At 57.1% G+C, this 21,684-nt stretch overlaps 2 protein-coding genes across 51 annotated transcripts in view; one reads left to right on the forward strand and one right to left on the reverse strand.

Annotated features, from left to right (window-relative positions):
• Positions 1–2,002: 2,002 nt before the first annotated feature.
• On the forward strand, positions 2,003–20,483 carry MYBPC3 (myosin binding protein C3). The gene is made up of 33 exons (XM_081062062.1): positions 2,003–2,070; positions 3,153–3,419; positions 4,209–4,325; positions 4,395–4,487; positions 4,578–4,726; positions 5,549–5,666; positions 6,136–6,184; positions 6,334–6,363; positions 6,536–6,589; positions 7,456–7,476; positions 7,720–7,883; positions 8,791–8,923; positions 9,318–9,442; positions 9,529–9,634; positions 9,729–9,895; positions 10,294–10,459; positions 11,212–11,318; positions 11,405–11,434; positions 12,346–12,485; positions 12,739–12,819; positions 13,428–13,587; positions 13,921–14,025; positions 14,114–14,302; positions 15,379–15,513; positions 15,706–15,873; positions 16,602–16,690; positions 16,855–17,050; positions 17,323–17,462; positions 17,675–17,834; positions 17,947–18,083; positions 18,387–18,573; positions 18,812–18,848; positions 18,996–20,483. The coding sequence occupies exons 1-32, from the start codon at positions 2,046–2,048 to the stop codon at positions 18,820–18,822; spliced, it is 3,819 nt and encodes a 1,272-aa protein (XP_080918188.1). The 5' UTR covers positions 2,003–2,045; the 3' UTR covers positions 18,823–18,848; positions 18,996–20,483.
• MADD (MAP kinase activating death domain) overlaps positions 20,392–21,684 on the reverse strand; it is a 37,507-nt gene continuing 36,214 nt past the window's right edge. For 25 of the 50 annotated variants that reach the window (XM_081062025.1, XM_081062001.1, XM_081062015.1 and 22 more), the window contains one exon: positions 20,392–21,488. In XM_081062025.1, coding sequence (XP_080918151.1) covers positions 21,384–21,488 — 105 coding nt within the window. In that variant the 3' untranslated portion in view covers positions 20,392–21,383. The remainder of the gene's footprint in view (positions 21,489–21,684) is intronic. The other 25 variants (XM_081062033.1, XM_081062026.1, XM_081062037.1 and 22 more) reach the window with 1 other exon arrangement.

Below are 21,684 nucleotides of genomic sequence, written 5' to 3' on the forward strand. Positions count from 1 at the left end.
TCTCTCTTTTTCTCATTTGTCCATCGGGCATTTACTGAAGACCCTACCCAATGTTTGGATGCTGGGGACATGAGGACAAATGACACACAGTGCCCGACCAGGAGTTAGACCTTGTGGAAAGGAGTCTTCAGTTGTTATTAGGGGAATCAATCATTAAAGAGCCCTCCAGACCTGGAAAAAATATATATTTTAAAGCCTCAATGAGGCTTAAACTCATAATCTCTAGGTTACGACCCCAATGATGATGATAATAATGGCAACAAACTAGGTTTTCTGGCCATTTATTACATGTCAACCTTGAGAAGTGAAGTCTAATATCATCCCATTTTACAGACTGTGAAACTGAGGCTCGTAGAGGTCAAGTAGTTTGTCCAAGTTCACACAGCTGGTGAGGGGAACACCAGATCCCATCCCACATGGGCTGCCGTGCCAGTGTGAGGTAGGAGGCTGCCCATGTCTGGAATGGGCCTGTTCAGTATGGTGGGGAGCAGGAATTAAGCCCCAGAGCTCTAGTGGGCCACAAAGTGTCCTCACAGAATCCATATGAGCAGGACCCTAGACACAGGCGAACCTCTTGGGTAAAATCCAGTGTCTTGTGCTCTCTGGCTTCCAGCCCACAGCAGGGGAGAAACAGAAAAAGATGAGCCAGAAAGCCTAGAAGCTTCTTGCTCCTGACTCCCCAGTAGTAAGAAGTGTCGGCTGACAGCCTGGGAGTGAGGGAACTTCCAAAAGCAGCCTGCAGACCTCAGAGAACCCAGACTCTGGGGCCAATGCTATTGGGCAGACTCCACACACCTCCTCGTCCCAAGGGCTCTGGCTCCTGGAAGCCCAACCGTGACACTCCCTACCTACGCGAGTCTCCAAACCCTGGGAGAGGGTCAGTGTGCCTTCTTTTAAAGAAGGCACAGGGGAATGTGATGTGGCTTAAAAGTGGTTAAAATGGCAGAAAAGAACGGATTTCGGTGGTGAAAGGGATGGTAAGTTTCAACCACGTGGACAATGCTTGTGGGGAGAATTGCTCATTTGACCACTGGGGACAAATGACCTTTCCTGATATTGGGTCTTGCTGGCAGGGTGTCACATGTAATTTCCTTTTTTTCTGTGTAGCAACTGATGCCCCTGATGGGAGGGGGCCAATCACAGGGGACAGAGGTCACAGAGGAACAGTTGTGGCATAAGGGGATTAGACCATTCTGACAGTAATTTTTGTGTGAATCCTTGTGACTTTGGCAAGAGCCAGCTCTGCTTGTGTCTTCCACTTTAGGATCCTTTTAGAGATTTACTCCCATGTCCCCACCTGCTGACTCACCCAGGTCTTGCCCTAGGGGGATGTTAGCCCTCACTGTTGCCCTTCCCCACCTGACCCTGAACTAATGTACCCAAGGTCCCCCAGCCTGAAGCCAGCCCAGGGTGCTATGAGCTGCAATACTAGGGGCCAGATAATAAGAGCAAACATTCATTCAGCGTTTTCTACATGCCTGGCACTGCTCTAGCATTGTCATTGGTAAACCCACTTCATTCATGGAACAATCCTATGAAGTGGATGTTGCTATCAGCAGCCCCACTTTACAGATGAGGAAACTAAGGCACTGGGAGATTAAGGGAGTGGCAGTGCCAGGACTCAGGGCCGCCAGGCCCCAGGGTCTGTGCGCTTAACTATCACCCACACTGCCCAGTGAGGATGCGTATTTGATCCATCCACCTCAGGGTCATGAGCCCAGCACACTCCCATTGCACAATTTGCCTGTCAGATGAACATATAGACAGAGGTGGGGGTACCCCTCAGGTTCACTGAGGGATGGGGGCACAAGCCATCATATTGGGCTGGCGGGGGAAGGGACAGGGGCCAGCCAGGAACAACATGGCCCCACCTTCTCCTAAGAGCCCTCACTCTGTGGAATTTGTCTATATTTAGCAGGTAGCTGGGAAGGAGGCAGATAAGGAGGGCCTGGAAGGGGGAGGGCCCCTTATATAGTGTGGGGACGGGTCCCTGTTCAGATCCTCTTTGGGTGGCCTGCTCCGTTCCTGGTGTGACTTCTCTCAAGATGCCTGAGCCAGGGAAGAAGCCAGGTAGCTCCAGGGGTTGGGCAGAGTGTGGGGCACAGAGGGCTGGGGGCATCAACATTGTGGGGGCAGGACTAGAATCAAGTTCCTGAAGCGGGACTGTCCTCCTGAGCCTTTTTCTGGCTCTCAGATTTTTCTCCCCATTTTTCTGGTGAGAATGAGGATAAAGTGGGGTCAGGAGCACAGAGGAGAGAGAGCCAATGCAGGAGGCCCCTAGAGCCATCCCCCCACTCTCAGGAGACAGGAGACTTCCCTACACCCACCCCCCTCTCCTTCTGCAGCAGGGTTAGGCCTGGCTTGCCTTTTGGAAAAAGGCCGCTGCAGACAGGCACCCGGGTTGAATCTAGATTCCAGCCAGGCTCACTGAATGCTCCTGGGCAAGTCCTTCCCTTCTCTGGGTCTCAGTTTCCCCACTTATACAAGGAGGGGTTGAGCTGGTTCCTTCCAGCTCTGAGATTCTCTGCTTTGTAGGACTGCACTCCTGTTGTCCTCACACAAGGCACGGCCCCTCTTTGACGTAATGCACTCTGCTTTGGGAGAGGACAGTCAAGAGGCCCCTGAGCCCGGGCCAAGGGCAGAGAAAGTCACAGCCTTTCACAGGACCACGGGGTCCTAGTCCTGGCCTGTGTCCTTACAGAGGCTGTCCAGGGCAGGGATCCAGCCCCCCCAGCCCCCAGCCCCCTCCCAGGCCAGCTTTATCTCAGTTGCTGATTCTCAGCCTGAGGCCCTTGGAGGACAAATTTAGCCACACCAAGCAGTCAGAATACCTGTCCCTTGCTAAGGGGGAGTTGGGCTCATCACTGGTTTCCCCAGGTAGGGTATCTAGGGGCGCATGTAGCAAAAGTCCTTTGTGAAGGTTAGGCTTTCTCGCCTACTGGCTGTGTGATTTTTGTAAGTCATTTAACCTCTCTGAGCCTTGGTGTCCTCATCTGAGAAATGGGCATAGTAACTGCACCTGCCTCATAGAGACATCGGAGCATTAAAGGAGGTGATGCGTTAAAGTGCTTATCATCAAATTTAATAAGAGGGGCTGCAGGGGAGGCTATATGGACAAGTCGGGGCCTCTGCAGCCTCCATTGGTCCCTCAGTCTCAGCCTTCAGCAAGAAGCCACGGTCAGTGGAGGTGGCCACAGGCAGCCCTGCCGTGTTCGAGGCCGAGACAGAGCGGACAGGAGTGAAGGTGCGCTGGCAACGAGGGGGCAATGACATCAGTGCCAGTGACAAGTTTGGCCTGACAGCAGAGGGCACACGGCACACGCTGACGGTGTGGGATGTGGGTCCTGCTGACCAGGGGTCTTACGCAGTCATCGCCGGCTCCTCCAAGGTCAAGTTTGACCTCAAGGTCGTAGAAGCAGGTAAGACCCTGGTCCATTTTCCCTGAGGTTTGAGCTTCTCGGGGCAGGGCAGCCCTGCCACCTCTCCATCACCCGGGGTATAGGAGGTGATTTCCCACTTTCTTGCCTTTGCCCTGGCTGTGTCCTCTGCCAGGAAAGCCCCCTTTTCTGCAGCAAGACCTCTCTGAGTGCCCCATGTGGCTCTTTGGCCTGTCCCAGCCATTGTGGAGGTGGGGGGAATTCAGAGATGAATAAGGCATGACCCTGCCCTCTCACTGGGCACCCACACAGCCTACGGTTTATGCACCACCAGGGAAGCCCCGGGAGCTGCGAGCATGGAGGGAGGGGACCGAGGCCGGAGCCTGGGCAAGGAGAGGAGGGATGGTCTTCAGAGCTGGTCAGGGCAGAATCACGGGGACATGGTCACAGACGGCGGTCTGTGTGGGCAAGAAGGCGTTATGCAGGCTGGCACCCTGGCTCAGCCTCTGAGAGGGTCTTGGGGAGCGAGAAGAGGAGGGCTTTGGCATCTTCCTGCAAGTGAGATGCCTTGTGGACAGTGGGTTCTAGACCTGCTGCTCAGGAGAGGGGGCAGAGGAGAGGATGAGTGCATGAGCTCACAGAGGTGGTGGACGGAGAAAGGAGAGAATTTCGGAGACAGATGGGGTCATGCGGGGCGTGAGGAAAGAGAGGGGCCAGATGAAGCTCTGCACACACTGCAGAGTTTAATGAGACTTCAGAGACTGAGGAGGGACCAGGGACAGGAGGGGTCTCTGGTTAAAAGCTGCTCCACGACTCCCCACCTGATCCCAGCCGAGAAGGTGGAGCCTGTGCCAAGCCCTGCTCCTGCCTCTGCCGAGGCTCCTGGAGCTCCAGGAGAAGCCCTGGCCTCAGCTACTGAGCTGGAAGGAGGCTCCCCAAGTCCCGAAGGTGAGAGGGGCTGGGCAGGGAGGGCGAGGGACACCGCCCAGGGCAGGTCTCAAAGGTCTCTGCTCACAGGGTCAAGTTCAGCAGCCCCTGATGGCGCTGGTGCCCCTGATGACCCCATTGGCCTCTTTGTAACGCGGCCACAGGATGGTGAGGTGACCATGGGTGAGTGTGGGACTGCTGCAGCCACGGGTGTGGAGGGGAGGGAGGCAGCAGGGCACCCCCCAAGCCCAGCCTGTCACGTCTCTCTTGTAGGTGGCAGCATCACCTTCTCAGCCCGTGTGGCCGGGGCCAGCCTTCTGAAACCACCCGTAGTGAAGTGGTTCAAGGGCAAGTGGGTGGACCTGAGCAGCAAGGTCGGCCAACACCTGCAGCTGCATGACAGCTATGACCGGGCCAGCAAGGTGAGGCCTGCGGGGCACAGGAGTCGGGGGCACACGGAAAGGGGACATGGAGAGCCCTGGGGGGCACCATGAAACTGGAGGCACACAGAGGGTATGAAGAAGGGGCATGGGGAACCTGGGGAGCAACTTGGGGAGCCAAGGATACACGGGGAACATGGGGAGACCCAGAGAAGGGTTATGAGGAGGCTAGGGGACCTGTGGGACACGGGGAGCTTGGAGGGCACAATATTCTCAAGGGGGCATAATAAGGCTTGGGGGGACACAGGGAGCTCAGGAAAGCTGAGGGATATTGTAAAACATGGGGACACCAGCCAGTGAGGGTATAATGCCCCTGGATGGATGGGTATCACAACTAATGTCCTCAATGGCCAACCAGAACAATTCGTTACACAGACAAGAAAACCAAAACTTGAGAGGCTGTTGTTGCTGGTCTGGGGGCATCAGAGACAGGCCTAGAACCTGTGCTTTGACTCCCAGCCTCTGCTCCTCCCACTCTTCCACAGTCCTGACCCAGGCAGGAGGCCCTCTGGCAGGTCAGGGCTGACATGTTCAGTTGTGTGGTTGTGCACTGCACAAAAGGGCCTCATCTTAAGTGAATGCCATTTGCCTTGGAGCCAGCAGATTCATAAAATATTTTATCACCACCGTGTGCAGTTATGTGTCTTGAGAAGGGGCTCCTTTTGCTATTTACACAAAACTGTATGGGTTAACTAAACCCTGAGGGGTGGGAATGTTGGTGGCCATTAGTCACCCCCACTTTCCCTTCAGGGTAAAGGGCCTCGTCTTCTGGCCTCTGTCTCCTCTGACCCCTCCCCCCCACAGGTGTACCTGTTTGAGCTGCACATCACAGATGCCCAAGCCACCTCTGCTGGTGGCTACCGCTGTGAGGTGTCCACCAAGGACAAATTTGACAGCTGCAACTTCAACCTCACCGTCCACGGTGAGGGGGGTGCCCTGGCATGTCCTGAGCTTGGGGTCCTCATGGGTCTTGTCCCCCACACCTGCCTCCATTTCCCAACACTAAGGAGGAGGGTTGCCTAGTCCTGGCCAGACAACTAACTGCTGATCACATGCCCAGTGCTGCTCATGCAGGGGCATGAAAGAAATCCATGGAGGCTTCCAGGGCTGGGGTGGGCTGACAGCCAAGTCTAAACCCTGGCTCAGGTGAACAGATAAAGGGTGAGTTCAGAGATGAGTGAGCGATCAACCACCTCTAATGGATTGGAGACCGTAAACTAACCCCCCCACCCTGGTACCTCGACCCTGGCAAGGCTCAGGATGTGGGGTCCAGGGGCAGATGCCCACTCTCAAGGGATCATGGCTGGGCGGGTCTGTGATACTCAGAGATCACAGGCAGGGATGGCCCCCTCTGAAGCCCCTTGCTATCTCATCTTCCTCTTTGAACCCAGAGGCCATCGGCCCCGGAGACCTGGACATCCGATCAGCTTTCCGCCGCACGTGAGTGGCCATCTCTCCTCAGGGCTTGGGGAGACTAGCCTCAGGGTCAGGGCTGGGGATGATGTGGGAGGCAGGGCTGAAGTCTGTGGACATGGCCGGGGGGAGCAAGCTCTCCTGGGCAGATGAGGAACTGAGTCTAACCCCCACAGGAGCTTGGCTGGAGGTGGTCGTCGGATCAGGTACCCCTCCCCTGGCCCTACCTGCCCCATACACAGACCCTGGGGGCCTGAGATGGGCAGGGATCCCCCAGCTGGCCAGTGTCCCTTCCTCATACTCTATCCCCCCCACCCCCACTCCCAAGCCCCTACTAGTCAGCTCCACTGTGGCCTCACTGGGGGTCCCTTTCCATAGTGACAGCAATGAGGACTCCGGGATTCTGGACTTCAGCTCGCTGCTGAAGAAGAGGTGAGCCCTAGAGCAGCAGCTCCCGGGGCAGGTGGTGAGGCCCTGTTTCAAATCCTGGCACTGAGGTTGCCCAGCTGTGTGGCCCTGAGCAGGTCACCACACCTCTTTGAGACGATTTCCTTGTCAGTCAAATGGGACGATCCTGGTGTTGGGAAGAGTCAGAGGCCTCTGCAGATGTTATGTCCTGTGAACTAGCACCCTCACAGCACCCCCACCACTACCCCACACTTGAGTCTGGGATAGCTCACCTCAATAGGCTCCGGGGACCCAGAAGAAGTTGGGAGAGGGTCCCAGGCTCACAAAAATTGCCCACCCAGCTCAGCCCAACTGACTCATGTCCTCTGTGTTCTCTCCCTCTCTCTCCTGGACCCTGCATTACCTCCGCCCATGCTGCTGTGGTCCAGAGAGTAAGCACTGGGGTTAGGTGCTTTGGGGCACAGGGCGCTGGGGGAACCCCGTACCTGTCCTTGCCGTGGTTGGTAACAGATGGATGGGGCTGGTAATCAGACAGACCTGGGACCCCCAGAACTAGGGCAAGTCTCTGAGCCTTGGGTTCTCCCGAGGCCCACCTGCCAGGGCTCAGGAGGGATAAACGAGGTGAAATGGAGGGGCGTGAGTGCAGGCGGAGGGCGGGGGGCGGGGGGCGGGGTGGGGCGGAGGGGGGGGCAGGGGGGAGGGCGGGGGGCAGGGGGCGGGGGGGGGCGGAGGGGGGGCGGAGGGGGGCGGGGGGGAGGGTGGGGGGCGGAGGGGGGAGGGCGGGAGGGGGGGCGGGGGGCAGGAGGGGAGGCCGGGGGCTTCCACCCCATGTCTTTTTGGGGAGGTGGCCCACCTCTAATGTGTCCCCCGCCTTTCTGCCCCACCTGGAGCAGCAGTTTCCGGACCCAGCGGTGAGTGCCCGGTGAAGCCCAGCACCCCGTGGTCACCCCTACTTCCCTCAAGACCCCCTCGCTAGCCCCAGCCCCATACTGAGCCTTAAGGCCCCTGGACCTCGGAACTGGCCCGGGACCCAGGCGGCTCAGCTCCTTGGTCTTGGCCCCAGGAAGCCCCACCCCAGGGGAGGGGGTGCTGCAATCCTGCCCCTGGCCACGGGGTATCCCCTGAGGCCTGCCCGCGTGGACTGTGGGATACAGGGACTCGAAGCTGGAGACACCGGCGGAGGAGGACGTGTGGGAGATCCTGCGGCAGGCGCCCGCATCCGAGTACGAGCGCATCGCCTTCCAGCACGGCGTCACCGACCTGCGCGGCATGCTCAAGAGGCTCAAGGGCATGAAGCGCGACGAGAGGAAGAGCACAGGTTAGCGCTCCCGCTCCACGCAAAAGTTAGTCATCCCACCGCGGGCGCGCGCGCACACATGGAGAAAGAGTCCAGCTTAGCCTGGGAAAGGAGAGTGGAAAACAATCAGGAGTGCCAGGTGAGCCCGTTTCCACCCAGAAAGTGAGAAGGGCAAAGGGTAGCCCAGAGACATCTGGAGGAAAAGGACTTAGCACAGGTTAGCCCTCCTCACCCGAGTAAAACCCAGGTGATTCTTCTCCCACGGCCCTGGGAAAGAAAGGAAGCCTGCTTAACCCTCCCTACACCCAAGAAAAAGGGAAAGAGCCAGTTTTGGCTAAAGACCCACAGCTGGAAAAGGCTAGCCTGATTAATTTTCCTGACAGGCAAAGAGAAGGAAACAAAACAGGCAGACAAGGGCTAGCCCCCATCTCCCTAAGGCAGGTGGGAGGAGAGGGTTCAGGCTAGTGCTTCCCTACAAGGTGTCGGCAGGGTGATATCAGCCCCCTAGAAAGTTAGCCTGGAAAGCAGGGGCCTTGCCTGCCCACTAGCAGGGGTACCTGGTAGAAGCACCAAAACCGGGGTTGCTCTTAAAACAGATTCCAGAGGTAGACAAGGTCTATCAGTCCCGTCCCCTGTTCTCCTGACAAGCTTTGGTCGTGTGGGAAGCCCCTAACCCTATCCCTGAGCTTAGCAGGTAAAGAGGACCCCAAGGAAGACAGGAAGACAAAGAGAGGGACAAAGAGGCAACAGACAGTAGAACGGACAGAGATAAAGAAACAGAGTCACAGTGGAGACCCAGAGAGAGAAAGGGGGAGGCGGGACCTGGGCCCCTGCCTCAGTCGCAGTGGGCTGTGAGCCTTCTGCGCCTGGGCCAGCCCCGGGGGAGGGGCGGGGCGGCAGGTGGTGAGGGCTCAGAGGTGGCGCTCAGCCTTTCAGAAGAAGCTGCAGCCGGCCTACCAGGTGAGCAAGGGCCACAAGATCCGGCTGACAGTGGAGCTGGCAGACCCCGACGCTGAGGTCAAGTGGCTGAAGAATGGACAGGAGATCCAGATGAGCGGCAGGTGGGGCCAGGGGCAGGGAGCAGGTTCTGGGAGGCTGAGGGTGAGGGCAGGGGGGAGGCCCTCAGGGGAGAGCGCTGCTCCCAGCCCTGCTCTCCCTGCCTCTCTCTCTACCCATGTTCTCTGCCTCTGTCTTGGTACCTGTCTCCCTATCTTCCCCCATTTCTCCCTCTGGGTCTAATTTGTCATCTTTGTGTTTCTGCCCATCTCTGTTCCTCGCTCTTTTTCTCTCGGTCTCACTTCCTCCCATCGGGGATGTTCCAATGGCCCATTCTGTTCCACAGCAAGTAAGACCCACCTCCTGGAAGGCCTGGGATGGGGGCACAGGGTTGCCGATGAGGGGAGGGGTGAAGGGGTCACCTGAGCTCTTCTACCACTCCTCCATGGCCCATGCCAGGTATATCTTCGAGTCCAATGGCGCCAAGCGCACACTGACCATCAGCCAGTGCTCTCTGGCAGATGACGCGGCCTACCAGTGCGTGGTGGGCGGTGAGAAGTGCAGCACTGAACTCTTTGTCAAAGGTGGGCCCGGGACCCTGGGAGCCCGGGACCCTGGGACAGGAGGGCCATGGAAGGGCCTGTCTGTCACACTTTCCCTGCCTTGACAGAGCCCCCTGTGCTGATCATGCGGCCCCTGGAGGACCAGCTGGTGATGGTGGGGCAGCGGGTGGAGTTTGAGTGTGAGGTCTCTGAGGAGGGCGCCCAGGTCAAATGGTGAGTGCCGGAGCATAGGGCATGGGATGTGGATGGGAGGCCTGCGGGCATCTCCAGAGGAGGCCTCAGCACTTGCTGCCCACCCACCGGCCAGGCTGAAGGATGGGGTAGAACTGACCCGGGAGGAGACCTTCAAATACCGGTTCAAGAAGGACGGCCATAGACATCACTTGATCATCAACGAGGCGACGCTGGAAGATGCTGGACACTATGCACTGCGCACCAGTGGGGGCCAGTCGCTGGCTGAGCTCATTGTCCAGGGTGAGGCCCATGGGGACAGGTGCAGAGAGCACACGAGGCCTCAGGGCCTTGGGACCACTCAACGCCAGGCCTGTACAGGAATCAGGCAAACCCAGGATAGAGGCCTGTATGACCTTGGGCAAGTGACTTTGACACCCTGACCCTCACCTTGCCCATCTGTAAAATGGGGCCGCCGTGGTGGCCACCTCAGAGGGTATTGGGAAGGTCAGGTGGGCCTCGTCAGCATCACCCCTACCACACACACTTCAGGTTCTTTGTATACACTGCACCACCACATGCATACACGAGTCACACACACATGCACACACGTTTTCACATGCCCACGTGATCTCCACAGGGATTCAGGCCCACACCCACACACACCCTGCCCAGCTCACTGGCTGTGCCCTGCCCCCCAGAGAAAAAGCTGGAGGTGTACCAGAGCATCGCGGACTTGACAGTGAGTGCAAAGGACCAGGCCGTGTTCAAGTGCGAGGTGTCAGACGAGAATGTGCGGGGCGTGTGGCTGAAGAATGGAAAGGAGCTGGTGCCCGACAGCCGAATAAAGGTGTCCCACATCGGGCGGTGAGTGTGCGGGGCTTAGAGGAGGGCAGGTGGATGGGACAGGCACAGACTGAGACAAACAGAGAGACAGACACACACACAGAAAGAGACAGAGGCTGAGATAGAGACACAGACAGGGAGAAGCTGAGAAAGACGGAGACAGAGAAACAGCGAGATAGAGACAGACAGAAATGGACAGAGATGGACAAAAAGAGATAGACACACACACAGAGGACAGAGATTGACATAGAAAGAAAGAAAAAGAGATATGTAAAGAGAGACAGACAGGCAGAGAGACAGAAAGCTATGGAGAGACAGAAGGCACACAGAGGACAGTCCATCAGAGACCGAGAAGGAGCAGTGAGGGAGTCAGACAAGGCTCACAGCCCCCGCCTCCTCCCTCCAGCTGGTGACCAGGGCAGGGCAGGAGGCCACAGGGAGGCCGGCTCTGGCCAGGGCCCTTACTCTCTCCCACTCTCTTACTCATGCGCCGAGCATCTGGGCTGGCCCGTGCTGGGCCCAAGGTCATGGAGATTAGTGAGACCAGCCCCTGCCCAGTCTCCAAGGGCCCAGCCAAGGGGATACTTCTGTACTGCCTACCTCTGAAAACGGGAGGAAGCTGGAAATTCAAAAATAAAGAAAGCAAGCACTTAAAACACCAGAACATCAGTGAGCCAGGATGGGGCAAGGGCCCCCTGGATCCCTGGCTAGGGTGTCCGGTGAGGCTATAGCTGTGGCCTAGTGGGGCACTCTGAGCCACCGCTACCCTGCAGGGTCCATAAACTGACCATTGACGACGTCACACCTGCGGACGAGGCTGACTACAGCTTTGTACCTGAGGGCTTCGCCTGCAACCTGTCTGCCAAGCTCCACTTCATGGGTGAGCTGGTGCCCAGGTTGGGGTGGGGCCCCTGTAGCTGGGCCCTGCCTTTTCCCTGGTACCACCTGCTCTTCCTTCTCTTGCAGAGGTCAAGATTGACTTCGTGCCCAGGCAGGGTGAGTCTCAGGGCCCCCGGGTGCCACCTCCCTGCACCCACCCCCCATGTATCCCTTCCACTCACAGGCAGAGGGAAGAGCAAGGATCTGGGCGAGGCACCCTGAGACCCAGCCCTAGCTCTGCCAATCAGGACCATCTGAGCCTCAGTTTCCTCATCTCTAAGATGGGGATCCTGGTAGTGCCTCCTCTGTAGGGTGGTGAGAAGATTTGACAGTGCGGTGCGTGAGCTGTGAGATTTCGTTATTAAATCTTTTCTGCTTTTGGAAGTATCTCTCCTACTTTTAGATTAAGCTTTAGTCAGGCATTTTAGAATCCTTACTTCAGGAGAACAATTCAGGCTGAGGCATGCTCTAGGTCAGAGCTTTACAAACTGGGTTCACTTAGTATAAGAGACTATTTTAAAAGGGGTTCCATGGTGAAATAAGTTTTGGAAGCACTGAATACTTGCCTTACCTCTAGGTAATTCAGAAGGTACACTGGCATGTCCAAGGCTCTGAAAAATCCTGCAGTAAAGAAATGTGCTTTATTTTCTTTAATTCAGGGTTTTCCTAAATTATTTGGCCTTGGGAATTTGTTTGTTTGTTTGTTTTACTGGCAGGACATTGATAGTCTCCCCAAAACAGTTTGAAAAATGTTATACTAGGTGACCTGATGTTACAAACCTCCCCGGGAACTTCCTGGGATAAGGGAATGTTCTAGATCCTGACCGGGTGGTAGTTACACCAGTATATACATTTGTCAAAATTCATCAAACTGCACGCTCGAATCTTGGCATCTTATTGTGTGTAAATTATACCTCAATCAAACTGATTAAAAACAAAACAAAACTGGAGCATGTGTTCCAGTTTCCCCCCATTTCGTGAACCTTGGGCCCTTCCCCTTTTTCTGACCTAAGCAATCTGCCCCCCAGAACCTCCCAAGATCCACCTGGACTGCCCAGGCCGCACAACGGATACCATCGTGGTTGTGGCTGGGAACAAGCTGCGCCTGGACGTCCCTATCTCCGGGGACCCTGCTCCCACTGTGATCTGGCAGAAGACCGTCACACAGGTATTGTGGGTCCCCGTCTATAAAATGGGTGGTTGGGACCAATGAGTGCTGGGACCTGCTGCCCACCCCACATGTGCACACCCCACAGCTGGCCACTGATTGGGAGTACAAGGGCTCACCTGGCAGCGAGGCGAGCAAGGTGGGCAGAGGTAGGGGGCCGGGCAAAGAGAGGCCGAGGGAGGCCGCTGGGCAGGGATTCCCTCCTGGCTGAGTCAGCTCCCTTCCCCCTCCTTCCTTCTCCCTCTGTTCCCAGGGGAAAAAGGTCCCTGCTGGGCCAGCCCCCGATGCCCCAGGGGATGCAGGCACCGGTGATGAGTGGGTGTTTGACAAGAAGGTGAGTGAGGCTGATGGTGGGACGAGGCTGAAGGTACCACATCTGGCCAGTTGTGCTGCTGTCCCAGGCAGGGTCTCCAGGAAGCCAGCCCTCCTGACTGGTCACTTCCTGGCTCCCGTCTTTCTGAGTCAACTATTACTTCATGCTTCCTCCCAACTAGGGGGTGGGGAGGTTTCCCTGGCACTTTTCAGCAAGAGTAGCTGCGGGAGCGCCACTCAGCTCATCTTTTCCTCCTCCTTCCATTGTTGGTTGCTCTACCCAGCTGAGTTCTTTGTGGGATCCTCACAGGAGCTCTGGGAGGTCATGTTATTCTCATTTGGCAGATAGAGAAATGGACACACACACAGGATAAGTGATTGCCTAAAGTTCCATGACAAAGGTAGAGCTAGAGCCAGAGACCCTTGCCCTGAGGCCTTGCCCATGGCAGGTGTTCAGAAAAGGTATCTGAACAAGGTTCTCACATGGATGCAGGTCTCACTCAGGTTGTATCTCCCCCGTGAACCCTGCTGTGAGCTCCTTTCCCATTTCGGTGCTGTTGGCCATTCCAGAGGCTGCAGAAGCCTCTGGGGTTCAACCTGGGCCCTTCACCCCAAATCCCCTCTCCCCAGCTGCTGTGTGAGACTGAGGGCCGGGTCCGAGTAGAGACCACCAAGGACCGAAGCATCTTCACTGTCGAGGGGGCAGAGAAGGAAGATGAGGGCATCTACACTGTCACGGTGAAGAACCCCGTGGGCGAGGACCAGGTCAACCTGACAGTCAAGGTCATCGGTGAGGCCCGCCAGCCTTCCAGGCGGGGAAGACAGAGGGGCAAGCAGGGAGGGCCCTTCCACTCACTCATTTAGTCACTCAACAAACATCAAGGGGCATGCTCTGAGACCCATGGACAGGATTGGGACTAGGACATGGGTGACTATCGGCAGTGGAGAGCCATACACGTTTGATTGTAGGCTGGAGACATGAATAGAACTGCATTCTAGAAAGGTCGCTTTGGCTCAGGGGGTGACGGGGGGCTGCCTGTAGCTGTTGGTTGGGGTGGTGAGGGGACGAACAACGCTGACCCTGAGCCCTGGCAGGGCTGATGTGCGGGTCCACTCCCTCCAGATGTGCCAGATGCCCCTGCGGCCCCCAAGATCAGTAACGTGGGCGAGGACTCCTGCACGGTGCAGTGGGAGCCACCGGCCTATGACGGGGGGCAGCCAATCCTCGGTGAGTGGGGCGCACCGGGGCCGAGCCCAGGACAGGTCGTGCGTGGGTTGCTGGGCCCCTGACCAGAGCTCCGGCCTCCCTTGCTCAGGCTACATCCTGGAGCGCAAGAAAAAGAAAAGCTACCGGTGGATGAGGCTGAACTTCGACCTGCTGCGGGAGCTGAGCCACGAGGCCCGGCGCATGATCGAGGGCGTGGTTTACGAGATGCGCGTCTACGCAGTCAACGCCATCGGCATGTCCAGGCCCAGCCCTGCCTCCCAGCCCTTCATGCCTGTCGGTGAGCCGACCCGGCCTGACGCTGCCCCACGCCATCCTTTGTCAAGGAACCGAGTCCTAGCAGCTGCTCTATGTAGGCGGCCGCCACACTTGGCACTTACATCGCTGGTCTTTACTCCTCTTCATTTCACAGATGAAGAAAGGGAGGCTCTGAGCAGTTAAATGACTTGCTCAAGGTCACCCAGCGGGGAGGGGTTGGTGCTGAGACCCACTCTGACCCTGGGTTCATCACTTTTTACATCTATAAAAATGGGAGTAATGACAATACTTATTTCATAGAACTGTTGTTAGGATGAAATGAGATCATGCAGACAAAGTATCTGGCATACAGCAAGCATTGAATAAAAGTTAATTGTCCCCTGTTCCACACTCCCTTCAACCAGGACTTGCCACACATGGGACAGGGTGAGGGTCGTGGGTGCCTGAGGGCCCGAGGGACATCTCTCTGTGGAAAGGGCGCTGGGCCAGGAAGGAGCTGGAGACTGGTTTGCAGAGCCAGCTCCATCGTCCCCAGGAGGGCCCTCTGCAGCCATCGTCTCCCTGAAGCCTGTTTCCTCATGTGTATAATGGGGGTTGAGAGGGTAGAGCAGATGCTGAAGGTATGGCAGTTTCTCAAGGACAGCTGTCTCTACCAGGATGCGTGAGCCTGCGGGGCAGCTGAGGCCGAGGCCGGCACCTGCTCCAGCCCAGGGAGGGGCGCAGCTTGGGGAGATGGCAGGAAGGGGTGCCTGTGGGGGAGAAGGCTCCAGGCCTGTCTCTTTAGGGCCTGCCTTGCAGTTGGTTCAGCTTTTAGTTAACTCACCTAATTATACAGCTCCAGGAAACTCCCAGGTTTCAGGCTAGTTTTTCCTTAAATTACATTAGAGTGTGTTCTACGCTGTCTGACAGAAGTGGCTCCTTCTAAGCTCTTTTGTGTTCCTTGGGTATTTTTTCCTATTTACAGACTTCTTTTGTCATTGTTTGCTTTTAAGCCTATCTAGAGACATGTGTCTTAATGGAGCTGAAATATCTGAAAGCCAGCCTAAGGGGAAGCCCCCCATGTGACACAGGCCCCTTTCTGATCTCCCCTCTGCTCAGGCCCCCCCAGCGAGCCCACCCACCTGGCAGTCGAGGATGTCTCCGACACCACTGTCTCCCTCAAGTGGCGGCCCCCGGAGCGTGAGGGAGCTGGAGGCCTGGATGGCTACAGTGTGGAGTACTGCCAGGAGGGCAGTGAGTGTCCCCTGCCCAGTCCTGGGCCCGCAGCCAGCACCCTTCTCTGCACTGTCCCCCAGGCCAGGCACCTGTCAGCCTGCTGGGCCCTGTCTGCCGTGGAGGCCTCAGACAACCACCAGAGGGTGGGCAGCAGGGTGGGGTGTCGGTGTTGACACCGCCTGTGGTCTTCCTCCCCACTCCCACCCTCAGGCTCAGAGTGGGTGCCTGCCCTTCAGGGGCTGACAGAGCGCACATCAATGCTGGTGAAGGACCTGCCCACAGGGGCCCGGCTGCTTTTCCGGGTGCGAGCGCACAATGTGGCAGGGCCTGGAGCCCCCATCACCACCAAGGAGCCCGTGACTGTGCAGGAGATACTACGTGAGTGCCCCTTGTGCTGCTGTAAGACCTGCCACGGATACCCTGACCCTTGGTGCCAGTGGAGGTGGGGATAGTCAGTGAGACCCTACTAGTGGGAGGGGCTAAACACTGAGCAGGGACAGGAGAGGTCTGAGCCTTTATCCATGCCCCAGACCCAGGGCAGACCTGTACAGAAAGTGTCCTCTTGGTTTTCCACATCCGCCCCAGTCTGGAACAGGGCAAATGTAGGTCCTTATACCATCGTCTTCCAGCTCTGTTCTTGGAGTCTCTCAGCTCCAACAGATAGGTATTGTCATGTGCTCAGGACTGAGCAGTGAGGCCACTCGGGGTCCCGTTGGCCCATCTGGGATCCACTTCCCATTTCTCTATTCCCAACAAAGGATTGATTCTCAAAGGGGAAAGAGGCAGTGAAGTGGGGTTGAAACAGCATGGGACATAGGGTCCAAAAGCCTAGATTTGTGTCCTGGCCTGTGTGACCTCAAACAAGTTGCTCACCCTCTCTGATCCCTGCCTCTTGTAGTGGTGTGGTGAGGCTTAGGTGGAAGCGGGAGCCTTGTGAGCCATTTGAGGCTAGGACTAGGGGGAGCGAAAGGAGGAGAGGACCCAGGAAGCAGCATTTTTCTTTGCTGCAGCTCTCTGGGCCCTGCCTCGAGAGAATGGAGCTGTGGTGCTCCTCAGGCCTTGGGCTATGGCTGGTCCTCACTGAACCGCCCACTCTGAACCCACAGAGCGGCCACGGCTCCAGCTGCCCAGGCACCTACGCCAGACCATCCAGAAAAAGGTTGGGGAGCCTGTGAACCTCCTCATTCCTTTCCAGGTAGGGCTGACCCCTTCTCTGTCCCTCAGCGTATTGTTCATGCCAGCAGATGGATGTGTCTCAGGGCTGACCCGACTCTGAGACCTCACTGGGCGTGCGAGGCTGGGGTGGTGGCCGGCCCTCAGGAGGAGCCAGGTTTGGGGGTGAGCTGTCCCTTCCCACAGGGCAAGCCCCGGCCTCAGGTGACCTGGACCAAAGAGGGGCAGCTACTGGCAGGAGAGGAGGTGAGCATCCGAAACAGCCCCACAGACACCATCCTGTTCATCCGGGCCGCGCGCCGTGCCCATTCTGGCACCTACCAGGTGACCCTGCGCATTGAGAGCATGGAGGACAAGGCGACACTGGTCCTACAGATTGTGGGTGCGTGGCACTGGGCCCTCCCTCTGAGCCTGCTTGTTTCCTGTCCCTGAGTTGGGCTGCCAGGGCCCAGCAGCAAGGACCCCACCCCCACCCCCCGAGCTTTACATCTTCCGGTCCTGGGGCCCCCCCTCCTCTGGAATGCCCAGAGTCCTGCAAAAGATGGCGGTCAGGTTCAGGCTGGCACAGGTGATGGGGCCCCTTAATCCTAGAGAGCCCTGCTGTTGCTCAGGCAGCATTAGGTGTGGTGTTCCACCTGGGTCTGTCTCCTGTAGACAAGCCAAGTCCTCCCCAGGATATTCGGGTCACAGAGGCATGGGGTTTCAATGTGGCTCTGGAGTGGAAGCCGCCCCAAGATGACGGCAACACGGAGATCTGTGGTTACACGGTACAGAAAGCTGACCAGAAGACCATGGTGAGCCTGGGGTCCTGGGTCCCCCACATACACCCTCCCTAGGGCCAGGCAGACCGAGACTCCAGCTGCCCCTCCCCTGCCCTTAGAATGGGCTTTCCTCTCATCTTTCTTCTCTGATCCGGTTCCCTCTACAGTTGTGGTGCCCGAGAGAGGCCCCTGGCAGGAAGTAGGACCTGCCCCCAGCGACCCCTCCCTTTTCTCCACACCCACAGGAGTGGTTCACTGTCTTGGAGCATTACCGCCGCACCCACTGTGTGGTGTCCGAGCTCATCATTGGCAATGGCTACTACTTCCGGGTCTTCAGCCATAACATGGTGGGGCCCAGTGACAAAGCCGCCACCACCAAGGAGCCTGTCTTCATCCCCAGACCAGGTGCTGTACCCTTACTCCCACCCCGGGGAAGCTGGGGCAGGGAGGCAGCGGGAGCAGGCAGGGGAGCCTGGCCTGGTGTGGCCCTCTTGGTACAAAGTCCTATTACCAACAGGCATCACATACGAGCCACCCAACTACAAGGCCCTGGACTTCTCCGAGGCCCCAAGCTTCACCCACCCCCTGGTGAACCGCTCAGTCATTGCCGGCTACAATGCTACCCTCTGCTGTGCCGTCCGGGGTAGCCCCAAGGTAAGGAACTTCGGGCCCAGGTCCAGGCAAACGCAGGAGGCAGGGCTCGGAGACTCCAACCTCGAGCAGTCCTCTGCCTGTCTGTGCGCCTGCTTACTCTCCACCCCTGGGTATCAGGGCCAGTTTCCTCTCCGTGAGCAGGGCCTCGGCACTGTCAGTTGGCTCCTGTGCTGTTCCCAGCCTTGGGTATAGTTTGGGGCTCCAATGAGAGCTCCGGAGTAGAAACACAAATGCCAGTCTCCCTACATTCCTGCTAGGTCCCCTTTCAACCTCAGTTTCCCTCCCTCTCGTCCCGATTTATAGCCCAAGATTTCCTGGTTCAAGAATGGCCTGGACCTGGGAGGAGATGCCCGCTTCCGCATGTTCAGCAAGCAGGGAGTGTTGACCTTGGAGATCAGAAAGCCATGCCCCTTCGACGGGGGTGTCTATGTGTGCAAGGCCACCAACTTACAAGGCGAGGCACAATGTGAGTGCCGCCTGGAAGTGCGAGGTGAGGAATCCACTGGCCAGAGCCCGGGGTGGTGGAGAAGGCAGGGCACCGGCTGGGACTCTGCCATCCAAGTAGCAGCTCTGGCTGAAAGAGCAGTGACCCTACCATGTCCAGACGGGTACTGGCTTCTGGGTTCTGCTGCTAGAGCTGCTCCCCCAGCCTTCCAGGCAGCTGGGAGGACACATGTGGTGCTGGGAGGTGCAGCACACAAGTGGCACCACCTCCTTCTGTCCTGCAGTGCCTCAGTGACCAGGCTGGCTCCCCGGGATGGCCAGGTATGTATTCCAGGGCACCCAGACAACTAGGGTCCGATCAAATCAGAGGCTGAACGCTGGCCCTTGGGCAGCCATCAGGAAATGGGGATCCAGGTGGCTCTTACCAAGATTTCAGTCCAACTCTCTCAAAGGGAACCTGTGTCACAGGTGCAACCGGATGCCAGTCCATGCCAGGAGCCTAGAAAGAAGCTGGACCAGGTGCCTTCCTGCTGTTGGACATGTGTGCAAGTGTGTGTCTTGGGGCTAGGCTGGGGGAGGCACCACAGGGCGTGTGGTTATGAGCAGGCGTGGAGGGACTCCCATCGGAATCTCTCAGATCTTTCGGGCAAAAAGTGAGTGGGCTCAGGAAATGATGGCTGCGGACAGGTCTTTCTGGCCTGCCATATTTTCTCAGTGTGTAAGGGCAATAAAAGATTAGTGCAGTTGTAGAGAGCTGACTCTTCTCGTCCAACGTGCTTGTTTTCACACAAAGCACAGGGAAATTCACTTATCTTCAGAGCAAACTAAAGGCAGGTAATCGTCTCCCAGAAGAGTTAATTAAGGCCCAGAGTGGAATCCTAAATTTATAAAACAATTCTAGAAGGAACCTCAGTCTTTCCCCACCGTGTACACTCTCCGAATGAGGAAACTGAGAAGCTGTGGTGAAGGAGAGTGTATCAGCAACAGAGCCAGAAGCCCCAGGCTCTCTGCCTCTCATGCTCAGTACTAGCTTTGTCCTGCTGACCCATGGTCACAGCAGCCCAGATGTGGGGCAGTACTGAATCTCAGTGTGATTCTCTGCCCATAAGGTTCTCTGCACTGGGCTGCTCTGGGGTCCCACTGGGCACCAGGCCCACAACCCACACATACCCGTGTCCCCCTGAGAGACAGTGACCCTGCCCAGCACAAGCACTGGGAACCAGGAAGATGAAGGGCCAGGCCCTCCTCTGTTTGTCTTCCCTCATGGGGAGCCCAAATCTGATCAGTTTCTTTTTGGGCAGAGGAAGCCAGCAGGTCTCAGAGGTGCCCTGATGGAGTGCAGAGGGTCCTACCTGCCCAGGGAATGCCAGGCTTTTCCATGGCATTGAAAAAAGCTCCACAAAGGCTGATCCCAGGGTTGCTACTCAGAGTTCTACCCAACCCAAGACACTCCTGGCCACGATCCCAGAGCTCTGGCTGAGTCACAGCACTGGATCACAGGTCATGAACAGGAGCTGGGACCCCGGCATTGGTTTCCTTCACTGCTAAATTCATTTCTGCTCAGGTGTCCAAGCCAGTTTGGCTACTCCCTCTAGTGGCCGGTTCATAGCACAGCAACCCTCTTGCCGCCCTAAGGTGCCACAGGGCTGAAAGAAGCCCCCTCCCACAGCCTCTCTGGGAGCCCAGGAAGCCGGTGAGGAGCCCCCTGGGCCAGGTGGGGGGAGGCTGGGGCTTCAGCATGCCAGAGCTCGAGATGGGCATGATCTCTTCTCCCTGCTTCCTTCAGACCAGAGGTTTCTGTAGAGTCCAAGGTCAGCCTTCCTACTCAGGCTGAGCGGAGGCACCATTTAATGCCAGGAGCCCAAAGGGAATTAAGGACATTTATTTCACATTTGCACGTCTGTACATTTTCTATAAATAATGTGGAGCTGAAATATATACAATCATCTCTTGCCGACTCCCAGGCCTTCTCTCCCTTCTGGCACCTAGTGTCAGGAGAAGCTGCCTGCAGACAGATTTGTATACTGAACGTGGCCTTTTCCCACCCCTCCGGGTTCCTGGGCACGGCAGCCAGTGGTCCCCAGCCACTCTGCTCTCTCATGCCTACGGCAAGGCAGACCAGGGAAACTGCTGCTCGGCAAAAAGCGCCCCTCTGTACCACTCCACCGCAGTGGTGGAGGCCATGGGCTGTAGCTGCCAGCTTAGAAAATAGTAAGGAAGCAGGGCGGTTGCCACTCACTCTGCTGCCCCTCTCCCTGCCCACACCTCGTCTGGGAAGACAGGCCTCAAGCTTCCCTCACTTCCCACACAGTGGGACTGCTCCAGGCGCCCAGTCGTGCCAAACCACAGACGATGGAGAGCCAGAGTCCTGCACTGGAAGGTGGTAATGCCAAGGAGAAGGAACCACAACACAAATGTCTCAAGGAGACGCAGTAGTGGACTCGCACTGGCCTATACTCAGAGTTCTTAGAAGCCACTTGTCCAACACACACACACACACATTCTCATTCTCTCTCTCTCTCTCTCTCTCTCTCTCTCTCTCTCTCTCTCTCTCTCTCTCTCTCTCTCTCTCTCTCTCTCTCTCTCTCTCTCTCTCTCTCTCTCTCTCTCTCTCTCTCTCTCTCTCTCTCTCGCTTCTGGGAGTGAAGAGGGAGACTGTGGAGGAGACAAGCTCAGCCCTGTGATGGACACACTAAGACACACCGAGAGACAAAACTGGGAACCAATGAAGCCACGGCAAAGGGCTTGTAGAGAACATACACGCATCATCCACTTCGTCATAGCAGCACTGTGCACTTGGGAACAGCCAGAGGCAAGGGGCGTCCCCCGGGCTGGGGCAGCGGTAACCTTCCTCCATCAGCTAGAGACGGGCCGGGGGGGGGTTCTGAGATCTTCCTCACTGCTGCGAACTGCAGCCACATACGAGAAGAGACACAACACAGAGTAGCAGATCTCATGGGCCTAGAGGGGAGGGAAAACCAGGCAGGTCAGCATCACTGAGTCTCCATCATCTTCACACGTGGGGACCTGCCAGGCCGGAAACTCCTGCCCTAACACTGGGCTCTGGCCGGAGCAAGGCCTCAGAGCTGGTGTGAGGGGAATAGTCTCTCTCCCCAGGGCTTCACCTCGTTGCATCTTTGGCATTAGACCGAATGCA

Source organism: Rhinolophus hipposideros (assembly GCF_964194185.1).
Source record: "Rhinolophus hipposideros genome assembly, chromosome: 10".
Lineage (NCBI taxonomy): Eukaryota > Metazoa > Chordata > Mammalia > Chiroptera > Rhinolophidae > Rhinolophus > Rhinolophus hipposideros.